Raw genomic sequence first — 12,181 nt, 5'->3', positions numbered from 1 at the left:
GTAATCTGCTGAGAGTGGTAACAAGTACACCGGAAACGCCAATGCAATGTAGAAACAGAAAATATTTACAGTTTTTCTCGATTGTTTACACACATTTTCTGAAAGAATGCCTCATATTCTCTGAACTCTACACACAAATCAAAAAATACACACACAATGGGCAAAACCCCTCAATTCTTCTGAAAAATGAAACTTTACATTCAAAACAATGTTATTTCTTCTCAAAATGGTATATTGTTTTCAAATGACACACACAAACCATCATATGAATAGACATTTATAAGAACCAGTTGAACACTGATGTGCTCAATGTAAAACACTGTGATGAATGGAAAACACTTCTTCTCCATTCATCATAATGACTCAGGCCTTTTTTGTTGAGTGTTACACTTACTACAGACAGTACACACATAAGTGTGTTGTAAAATATTTGAGAATATTGTTTTTATACCCAGAACACACAAATACACGGCAACAAATACATTTTATTTTTCCCACAAAAACAATGGGAGATAGATCGCACATTTCGTACATCCCAACCAACACAAAGTTGCACATACAGTGGTCTACATACAAAACAACAGAAAAATTTACTGTATACAGTTACAGTAAAAAAATAAATAACTATGCTGAATCTTCTCTTCTGCTTCGGTCTTTTATGCTAAATCTCTGATTGCTAATTGTAAAACTGTGTGACATGTGTTTGCCCATGTGACGAGTCAGTGTTGCAGATCTGAATGGCAGTGTGTTCCTTGTGAAAACAAGAGATTTTGTGATTGAAAATTGTGCCAAATGCAGAGAATTGTGTGTAGTGTTTTGAAAAACGTGGGTTTTAGAACTGCAATTTGAGTGTAAAGCAGGAATTGTGCTTGTAGTTTAGGAGAATTGGTTCAGGGGGTTGGTGAATGAGTTACATGTTGTGGTCATTGTGTCTCAAGTACCAGAATTTGTGTGTAAACAATTGAGAAAAACTGTATTAGGCTAAACATTACTGTTGAATACATTAGCATACAACAAAACTATAAACATTTACGTAAACCAAAAGTATGTTCTTTACAGTAGAATACAGTGGGGGGGGGGGGGGGGGGGGGGGTATGTTCATTGTTAGCATCCATTGTTCAAAACAGGTAATCTGACCTTTGACCTATTTAGGCCTATCTATACTAAAGTAAAGGAGTGATTGGTTAGTGATCAGTAAAGCAATTAGTGTTTGCACATGTGAGGAGTGTGTCTGTTACCCCTTTTCCACCAAAAAATAACTGGTTCGGAACTGGTGCTGGTTCAAAGTTGGTTCGCAGTTGGTTCAACTTGCAAACCTTCTCAGAACCGGTTTGTTTTTCCACTGACTAGAGCGCCCAGCGAACGACGTCGTTACGTCACTGTGTACGTCGCTATATGTCTTAGCTAGAAACGCTTGCAGGTACAACATTACTTTGGGATTATCTCTAACTCGTGTACCAAGAAGGCTTTAAAAACAATTGAAATATGTAAGTCTTTTAATATTTTCCTTTGATATGTAATCTTTTCTGATTAGTTATGTACCCCTGTCTTGTGTCTTTTTTTTCTTTCCGTTTATTTGTTCTATATTGTGACTGTTTTCTTCTTTGCTTACATAATGTTTTCAATAAAAAAAAGCTAACGCTTTTTTTTTAAACGCTGGCGCCAACTTCAAGCATAACATTTACAATGGCGGACTACATCGTGTTTCTGCAAATGTCAGAAAAGATGTATAGAACACATCTAAACACGCCCCCAGCCCCCGCCGTAAGCATGACGTGGTAAAAGAATGGTTCTCTGGTTCTAGTCCAGCAAAGATTTGGTGCCGCTTTGGAACCAGTTTTCCTGGCCGAGAACCGGTTCTTTGGCTGTCGAAACACAAAGAACTGGTTCGCGAGTAGGCATTTTGATTGGTTGTGTTTGGAAAAGGAAAGCAAGTCACTTCCTGATAGATCTTTGTGTTTTAGGTAGAGAATTGTGTGTAGTGTTTTGAAAAAAGTGTTTTATGCAAATGAAAACTGAGTCAAAGGCTGAGAAATAGCTTATGGTTGTGAAGATTTGGCATGTAGTTTTGCACTTTGAGTGAGAGGTTTCAAAAATCATGTGACATAAAAAGATTTTGTGTGTAAGCAGTTGGTAAAAACTGTAAGTAAAGCAATGAGTGTTTGCACATGTGAGGAGTTGCTGGTGAATTAGTGTGGCATTTTGATATGTTGTGTTTGATAAAGGAAATCAAAATACTTCCTGTTAGATTTTTGTGTGTTACATAGAGAATTGTGTGTTGTGGTTTGCAAAAAAGTGTTTTATGAAATTGAAAACTGAGCCAAAGGCCGAGAATTGGTGTATGGTTTTGTTGATTTGGAGTGTGGTTCTGGTGTTTGATTCTCAGGTTTCAGAAATTGTGTGACAAGTAAGGATTTTGTGTACGCAGTTGAAAAAAAAACTGTAAACAATTAAGATCCATTATTTTCTGTAAAGAGCCTTCACATAGTTTCTTTGCTCTGAACCCAACCATGTAATGATGAGGTTTGAGATCATGGACGTGACTATTGTTCTCCCAGTCAAAGGATCTGAGGATCACTCACTCCCTCTGCTGGTGAAGTTGTCCTGGGATGTTTGACGTCTCCACACCAGCTGTTTTTATTGCACCCTTTTTTCCAAAGTAACTCTGACGATCCTTGCAATGCAATATCCATGTTATTTGTGACATATACATATCCGAGCTAAACATATCAATTCATGGTCTTATTTCTGTGTTGGCAGGTCAATGCTGATCTATTTAAATTCATACAGTCTGAACTGTCTTTAGACCCCCCTAGTTTTTACGACACATACTCAGCGGAATGCAATTCTGCTGCACTAAAGGGCATCAGAGTGCAAATGTCATAAGTGTGATTTTATTGAACCCCCTTCATACACACATAAATACACAGGGGGCATTAAAAGGTCAGCCTTAGTCAGACGGGCCCTGGCATTGATCGCTGAGTCTAATAAAAGAAATGGGCCCCAGCCACCCTCTTAACTAACAATCTGAAGCTTGACAACCAACAGCTCAACACCTAGTTTATAAGAACAAGGTGACATACGTGCGGTTGAAGGCTCGGTTATGTGCAAAAGAGTGAAAAGACAGCTAGAGTTCTTGACACATTTCTATCAAGCACCTTTATAGATATTTGATAACACATGGGACTCTGGTGAAGGGTGATGATGATGTCATGGAAATGGAGAATGCTGATTGGAGAGACAGGGATCCAGGGGAATCTATAAAATAGTTATTAAAGGGATCGAAGCAAGAGGAGGAAAGAAGACTCAATATTGAAACTTCATCTTCTCAGTGAATTCTGCTGTTGAGAAAGGTGAGGAAATGTGGAAGGGATGTATTTGTGATGGATCGGTTTAGGATGAGGAAACGGGCATTCATCACATCATGATTTATATTATCTCCCGTATTTGGTTGTTTTGAGTAGATTCAACTTTTAACTTTTGAAATTGTTCTTAATCTTAATGTTTTTTGTCGTCTTGTCTGAAGCTTGGTCTCCACTTACACTAATAGGTGATCTTTTGTATAGTTTAGTGTCATAAGTCTTTTTGCCATGCATAATACTTTTTACATGATTATATATTATAGAGTTTTAGGATGTTTTAAATATCTGTCTAGTTATAACACAAATACTCTTTTGCTTCTTTCTCTTTTGCATGCAGCAAATTTTAGTAGTTCAATGAATTGTAATCATTTATTTGCCCAATATTTTCATTCTTAATCACAGACTTTGTTTAACTCTTTTTTTTTTTTATCAACAGACTTTTCCGATTCAACTTTTTTTGGTCGGGCACTTAGTTTAGGTGATTAGCACATTGTCCTTTACTAGGATCAGTGAATAATACATTGATGACTGGGATTATTTGGCTGCTATGAGAGTTGGTCCTCACAAGGGGACTCTCCTTGGGGACACGGTGCCCCCGTGGTCAGAAATAGCTACATTATTTCCATCTCTTTGACCTTTTCTAAAGGGACATCAGTGGTGAACATGTGCCACAGTCAGGCAGGACCATTCCAGTGAATCCAAAGTCCAGTCTTAATCAAATATCTCCTATTAGTCTGATTATGTTTACTCAAAGTTATGCTGGTCACAGTTCTGGATACATCTTTCAGATGCAGATTTGGATGTGGCTGATTCTGTCTGGTGTGTTCACGGTCACCTTGTCTTACTGCAGTGGCTTAAGTCTTCAACAGAAGGTAAAAGAGACCAGCTGGGAATGATGGTTTCTGCCAGTCCTGATGAACCTTTCAAATGTGTCTCTGGTAGGAATTAATCAAAGGGACGATTTTATTCTTTTTTGGTTTTTGTTTTGACCTTAGAATCGAACTACACTCTTGGCCAGAGAGACTGGTGTTGCTGATCAAGGTCAGTTTGAGAATGGAACAAAAGTACAAGGAGTTCACAAGAAGATCCTGGGCTTCGGAACACCCCTTGACCCCCTTTCCAGGAGTTTCATGAAAACAAAGAAAGATAAAAACAGGTACTATCCAAAAGGGATTTCATGCTTTCCTCTGCAAGAGTGAGTATGCAAATACATGTAGAACACAGAGGTGTTGAAATTAACATGGAGACAAGATCAACTTCCGGTCAATCAGTTAAAGTTATGATCACACGCTGACTGATCTTACTGTTGTGGAGAAAGCGTTTCCTCGCAACTTCAGTCATCTTCCATGAATAGAGTTATCACTATGGGGATTCTAGACTGGACAGCAGAGACAACTGCTTCGGTCTATGAATAAAACAATGGATCAGTTTAATGTGATCTAATTATCGCCAGGGGACATTTCATCTACAAATGTATAACAGGGCTCTAGTTCCTTGGAAACAATGGAAACATGTTCTTGTTTCCTGAGCTACAGTACAACAGAATACAACAGTTATTACAACTGGACAAGGCATATTGGCATTAAGTGACCTTAAATAATGATGTTAATGAAGAATGTAAAATATGTGATCATATCAAAGTTTTTAATATATCATTTGGGATTATACAAATTCTCTAATTTTATTTCCTTCCTCCAGGCAAAGCAAAACTCCTCAAAAATGGCCTAGACAAAAAGGTTCGGTAGAGCAGATGATGTCTGGAGAGAGCAGTACTTTTACAGTTATCAGGCCAGGAGACACAGGCTCTATTGACAAGGCTCAACTTGGAGAAAGCAGTCCCGTGCAGCCACCAAGGACCAAACCGAACGGCCCCATGGATGTTTCGACATCTGACAGAAATCCCACTGACCATGCCAGAATAAGAGGTTCAAATAAAAGAGGCCACTCAATAGGATTTGGTCTCCCAATTGATCGCATAGGTCTGGGACGTTTACCACATGGAAGAGGCTAGAATAATACAATCTCTGTGTTTTCGAGAAGTTTTTTTTTTATCTGCAAATGTCTATGTAATGAGTAGGCTATTTCTAAATTGCCTGAATATGGATCTGGTCAAAATAGCCTGATTATTATTAGTGTTCATGAGGAACAGTAAATACTGAAAATGAAAGGAAAAAAAACATTTACTTCATGTGCATCCTTGTTATTTTTATGTAAAAGATTGTCTCTTTCTTTTGTCAATCATATGTCACAACTGTGATATTGTAAAGGAGAAATCGGGGAGGTGACTTACTGTGCAACACCAATTAGAAATGAGCTTCAGGGTTGATCATGTATGACCACACAGTAGAAACAGGACAAACAAGTCTGAGGTAAGAAAGTAAAATGTCACATCAGGTGCATTTTTTATTATGAATGTTAAATGGTGTCATGGGGCCTCGTTTATAAAATGTTGCGCAGAAACCATACTATATATTTGATCTTACAACATTTCTCAGATATGCGTATGTGTGATTCAGAGATATGAATATAAATAAAACATGTGGGGGGCATCTGTGCGCATCTAAATATTTTTTAACGTTTAAAAACGTTGGCGTGGATTTTAGTGTACGCACACCCTAAGTTCAAATATGTGCGTACGCACGTTTTATAGGCTAAATGAGGCCCCAGTTTCTGTTTTTAAAAAAATAGAAATATAATGGCTGGAACCACAAAGACTGCACACAAAAATCAGGGCAGTGTAAACATTTGCCACGTGATATAGGTCTCATTAAATAATAGCACAGTTATACTTAGCCTATCAATTAAATATTTCTATATTTGTTTAATTTTTTTTTTGTTTTTTTTTTTACTTAAAAACACTTTTTGTTGACCATTTCAAATACAGTGGCGGTAGAGGATGCCACAAAGGTCCTCTCGTTAGACATTCACTAAATTGTGCACGACATTTCTAGATCATGCTGGCAAAATGTTATTTACAGAATTTTGATCTATTAAACCATGTAGCGTTAGTCTGGTATGGCACTATCATGGTTATATTTTGTGTGCAAAAGGTCTAAACTTCTCTAAACTGGAAAACAAATACAAATCATTTTGAGCAAACATGAATTTATGGTGCTCGGGAAGCTAACAGCAAATTCTAAACTAAATCAGCCATTTCAACTGATGATTAAGGCTATGAAATGAATGTTGTTCCACAGGATAAGGAATTTATACTGGCAGTATAGTTTTATAATTAGCGTAGGCTTGAGATTTGTGGAGATCATTAAATGTTTAACTTTTATAGACTCCAATAACACTTTTACAAGTTTCCAGACATGATTAAATATAGGCCATTTCCATACAAAAAACACATCATAAGATACATTTCAATTGGATTATTAATCACCCACATGGGCTATATTGCTTTCCAATGATTATAATATTTAAAGAAGTACATTTTATTAACACAATTCAAGCACAAAAATGAAATGTGTTTAATATTGTTATACTCCCCGAGAGCTGTAACTGTAACTTTGTTTGACATAGATTTACACAGTTTAGCAGAATTTGTAGCAGATTAAAAAATTACTGAGTTTCAAACTTTTAAACAAATTGTGTTACAACACTCACTCATGCAGGGGACAAGTGCAACCCGAAAAAACATCTTTTCATTTTAGCAAGCGGTCCACGTTTTATAGTACAAAAACCTGCAGCCTTCCTTGCGTTTAGTCTGTTTCACTGTGAAGACTTCAGCGGGGGGTTCAGCATCATTCTCCTCATGTCTTTTCATGGGACCTGCATCTCCATCGAGAAGAGTTCCTCTGAAGGGCATGTTATTGTCCTGTTCGGCATTCTTTGTGTTTGAGAGCAGTATAAGGAGTCGCGGGATGTAGCCTTCAGATAGTCCTGTCTAATAGGAAATAAAGGTAAATATCTGCCCCGCCTTGAAAAACATGGCATAAACGTTTAGCAAAAACTCTGAAAGTCTGGGCTAAAATATATTTTGCAATATCCGTTTAGATTTAGATTACATTGAATTAACACAGACAGTTTCAGCACCTTGGAGAGGGCGCTAAGATTACATAAAACTCACTAAAACTGTTTCAACACTGTCTAAACTAAAGCCTACCTGTGTGTCTGCTGAAGTTTCCGTGCCTCTGTTTGAAAACACACGCACAGGTTTGACAGATGCACCTCCGCATGGCAGCAGGAGGGAGAAGAAGAGGAGAACAAGAGCAATGGGAAGCATTCTTCAGTATCGGTGAAGCACAATCTAGTATGTCTCTGTTGCAGTGAGGTTATTTGTTTTGCATTAGCCCTTTTAAATACACTGGGCTCATCTTGTATGCCTTTGTTCTGACGTCATTTGAACTCATTTTCGAAAGGGAGTACTAAAGACTTTCCCAAATCCATCTGCTAAAAGCCCAGAAGAGTGAACTATGTGTTTTGTAGGCTATGCTTTATCTTTAAAAAAAGAAAAGAAGAAAAAAGAAAAAGCTCATGAAAATGCATCAGTTTTTATCATGTATCTATTTATATTAGCCTACTTTTATAAATAAATGAATGGATGGATGGATGGATGGATGGATGGATGTCAAAGTGACTAAATAAATAAACATGCCTTAAACTAGTCTGATCTAGTCGGTCTGAACAGGTAGCAGCTCGCCTCTAACTTTTCTGCTCCACCTTTCCCACCTCATCACTCTCTCACACAAACAACATGTCATATTTCCATGTCTAAATTCAATCTTATTGTCTTCATTCCTGGGCAGACTTTGTTCACTCATTTGAAATAAATGAGCAGTAATAATCTAATGTGCCTGTGTAGTTAATGGAAAAAGTAACTGGGAAAAATCATAAAATGTGGCGCAGGCTACACGTTTACAACATGACAAGAGGACGGATGAAATGACATGATGTAACTACTGAAGCACAAAAAGCACTTAACATTTGCTGATGTGGCAGTGACTACTAATACAGTCGAAATGTCTCTGTCTGTCTGTCTATCTATCCATCCATCCATCCAACTATCTATCTATCTATCTATCTATCTATCTATCTATCTATCTATCTATCTATCTATCTATCTATCTATCTATCTATCTATCTGTCTGTCTGTCTGTCTGCCTGCCGTCTGTCTGCCTGTCATCTATCTATCTATCTATCTATCTATCTATCTATCTATCTATATATATATATATATATATATATATATATATATATATATATATATATATATATATAAAAGGATCTAACGCCTGCAGTCGATTTTGATATTCTAGGTATTATCAACTGGCCTGAATTTTGAGATCGCAATAGAGGTGAAGGACTATAATGCGTTAAGAGCTCGCTAAAGTACTGGGGAGCTAAACCATTTAGTGCTTTGAAAGTAATCAGCAATATTTTAAAATGTATACGATGTTTAAAAGGGAGCCAATGCAGTGTTGACAGAACCGGGCTAATATGGTCATACTTCCTGGTTCTGGTAAGACCTCTAGCGGCTGCGTTTTGGACCAGCTGTAATTTGTTTATTAAGCGTGCAGGGCAACCACCCATAATACTATTACAATAATCTAGCCTTGATGTCATGAACGCATGAACTAATTGTTCTGCATTTGTCATTGAGTACATATGACATAATTTAGATACATTTTTAAGATGGAAAAATGCAGTTTTACAGATACTATTCATGTGACTATCAAATGAAAGATTGCTATCAAAGAGCACACCCAGGTTCCTAACCGACGACAAGGACTTGACAGAGCAGCCTTCGAGTCTTAGACAGTAGGTTATTACGTGAGGAAGTTTTTTTCCACAATAATTAGAATCTCTGTTTTTTCAGAATTAAGTAGTAGGAAATTACTAGTCATCCAATTTTTTTTATATCAGCTATGCATTCCGTTAATTTGGTGAATTGGTAAGTTTCGTCAAGGCTTGAATAAATATAGAGCTGAGTATCATCAGCCTAACAGTGAAAACTAATGCCATGCTTCCTAATAATATCTCCTAAGGGTAGAATGTACAGAGTGAACAGCAACGGTTCTAGTACTGAGCCTTGTGGTACGCCATACTGAACTTTTGATCGATAAGACATCTCTTCATTTACTGCTACAAACTGATAACGGTCAGATAAGTAAGATTTAAACCATGCTAATGCAATTCCACTAATGCATAATGCACTAAAAAACATAATTTTCGAATTTATTTAAAAGAATGTTGTGATCAATAGTATCAAATGCGGCTCTTAGATCGAGTAACACCAATAGCGAGACACAACCACGATCCGATGATGAGAGCAAATCATTTGTGACTCTAATGAGAGCTGTCTCAGTACTATGGTACGGTCTAAATCCTGAATGAAAATCCTCGCAGATATCTATCTATCTATCTATCTATCTATCTATCTATCTATCTATCTATCTATCTATCTATCTATCTATCTATCTATATGTATGTCTGTCTGTCTGTCTGTCATCTATCTATCTCTATCTATATGTCTGTCTGTCTGTCATCTATCTATCTATCTATCTATCTATCTATCTATCTATCTATCTATCTATCTATCTGTCTGTATGTCTGTCTATCTATCTATCTATCTATCTATCTGACTGTCTGTCTATCTATCTATATTTCTGTCTGTCTATCTGTCTATCTACACATCTATCTATCTATCTATCTATCTATCTATCTATCTATCTGTCTGTCTGTCTGTCTGTCTGTCTGTATATCCAAGATGGCGCCGCGGATGGCTGCCTCGGTGTGGAGCTCTCCAGCTATTGTGTTGTTTTTGTTCGTTTGTTCTGCGTTTAGTCATTCTTTTCCTATCAGTTTCACCAAAGACGAACTACTGGACATTAGGAAAAACACACCAGAGACCTTTTCTACAGTTTTTGATTATTCGGACGTTTTGCTGGACATTCTCGTCGGAGGTGCAGCGTTGTTGTTCAAACGCGCGTTCAGACGCAAACGCGGGAAGTGAGCCGGCGGGCTGGTTAAACTCCGCGAGCGCGGCCTGCGCACTGCACTCCCCAGTATTCATCTCGCGAATCTCCGATCCCTTCCTAACAAAACGGATGAACTTCTTCTCCTCACCCACACTAACAAGGATTTTTTAAACTCTGCTGCTTTGTGCTTCACTGAAACCTGGCTGAGTGAAGCCATACCGGACAACGCAATACATCTGCCGGGCTTCCAGCTGTTCCGAGCGGATCGCATCGCGGAGCTAACGGGGAAAACGAGAGGTGGTGGATTGTGTTTCTACATTAACGAAAGTTGGTGTTCAGATGTAACAACACTGAAGAAGATGTGCTCTCCTAATTTAGAGGCACATTTCATAAACTGTAAACCCTTCTACTCGCCTCGGGAATTTTCCTCTTTCATTCTCGTGAATGTTTACATCCCTCCAGACGCGTGCGTGAGCGCGGCGCTACAACAGCTGGCTGAACAAATATCTGAAACGGAACAAAGGTACCCAGACTCTCTTTTAATCATTCTTGGGGATTTTAACAAAGCAAATCTTTCCCGTGAACTACCAAAATACAGACAGCACGTTACATGTCCCACCAGAGACAGTAATATACTGGACCACTGTTACACCAAGAAATGCGTATCACTCCGTCCCACGGGCAGCTTTGGGGCTCTCTGATCACTGTTTGGTTCATCTCATACCGACCTACAGGCAGAAACTGAAATCAGCTAAACCTGGAATACGGACTGTAAAAAGATGGACTAATGAAGCAGAGCAGAATCTACAGGCCTGCTTTGATTGCACTGATTGGACTGTTTTTGAAGCTGCTACCAATGATCTGGATGAGCTCACAGATACTGTAACATCATATATAAGTTTCTGTGAGGATACATGCATTCCTACCAGGACATTCTTATCATTCACTAATGATAAACCATGGTTTACTGGGAAACTCAAACACCTTCGTCATGCCAAAGAGGATGCTTACAGAAGTGGGGATAAAATCTTGTATAACCAGGCCAGAAACAGATTGGCAAAGGAGATCAGAGTTGCTAAAAGGAACTACTCTGATAAACTGAAAAACCAGTTTTCATCCAACGACCCATCATCAGTCTGGAATGGCCTGAGGAACATCACCAACTACAAGTCACCATCCCCTCGATCTGTGGACAATCAACACCTGGCTGACGATTTAAATTCATTTTACTGCCGGTTTGAAAAGCCCTCATTAACACCACACACCCGGTCTGATCTGCACTTCACACTTTCACCATCACCTCCTGCACTCCAATTATCACTCCCCCCTCCTGCCATCCAACCTGAGCTTAAGGTCTGTGTGGAGGACGTGAGCCGAGTCTTCAAAAAACAGAAGACTAGGAAAGCCTCAGGCCCAGACGGCATCTCATCTGCTTGTTTAAAAGCCTGCGCTGACCAACTGGCCCCGGTCTTCACGCAGATCTTCAACAGATCATTGGAGCAGTGTGAAGTTCCCTGCTGCTTCAAACGCTCCACTATCATTCCTGTCCCCAAAAAACCCAAAATCACTGGACTTAATGACTACAGACCTGTCGCTCTCACGTCTGTGGTCATGAAGTCGTTTGAAAGACTGGTGCTGGCCCACCTGAAGGACCTCACTGGACCCTTGCTGGATCCCTTTCAGTTTGCTTACAGAGCAAATAGGTCTGTGGATGATGCAGTCAACATGGGACTGCATTATATCCTGCAACATCTCGACAGACCAGGGACTTATGCAAGGATCCTCTTTGTGGACTTCAGTTCGGCCTTCAATACCATCATGCCTGGTCTTCTCACAGCCAAACTGACCCAGCTCTCCATACCATCCTCGATCTGTCAGTGGATCACCAGCTTCCTG

General features: G+C 38.8%; 1 protein-coding gene across 2 annotated transcripts; it reads left to right on the top strand.

Annotated features, from left to right (window-relative positions):
• The first annotated feature begins 3,021 nt into the window (after positions 1-3,021).
• On the top strand, positions 3,022-5,911 carry LOC143712355 (uncharacterized). Of its 2 annotated transcripts, none has more exons than XM_077204772.1 (4): positions 3,022-3,353; positions 4,151-4,234; positions 4,358-4,518; positions 5,061-5,911. In XM_077204772.1, exons 2-4 carry the CDS (start codon positions 4,151-4,153, stop codon positions 5,371-5,373), a joined length of 558 nt encoding a protein of 185 aa, XP_077060887.1. In that variant the 5' UTR covers positions 3,022-3,353; the 3' UTR covers positions 5,374-5,911. The 2 variants fall into 2 exon arrangements, 1 of the variants encoding a protein (XP_077060887.1); XR_013195256.1 differs by having other exon boundaries at positions 3,060-3,353; positions 5,067-5,903.
• Positions 5,912-12,181: the final 6,270 nt, after the last annotated feature.

This window comes from Siphateles boraxobius, unplaced genomic scaffold, assembly GCF_051911475.1.
Source record: "Siphateles boraxobius isolate OS27281-9 unplaced genomic scaffold, OSU_SipBor_1 1, whole genome shotgun sequence".
NCBI lineage: Eukaryota > Metazoa > Chordata > Actinopteri > Cypriniformes > Leuciscidae > Siphateles > Siphateles boraxobius.
The sequence above is the reverse complement of the archived record's forward strand: the minus strand, read 5'-3'. Positions and strand labels throughout refer to the sequence as shown.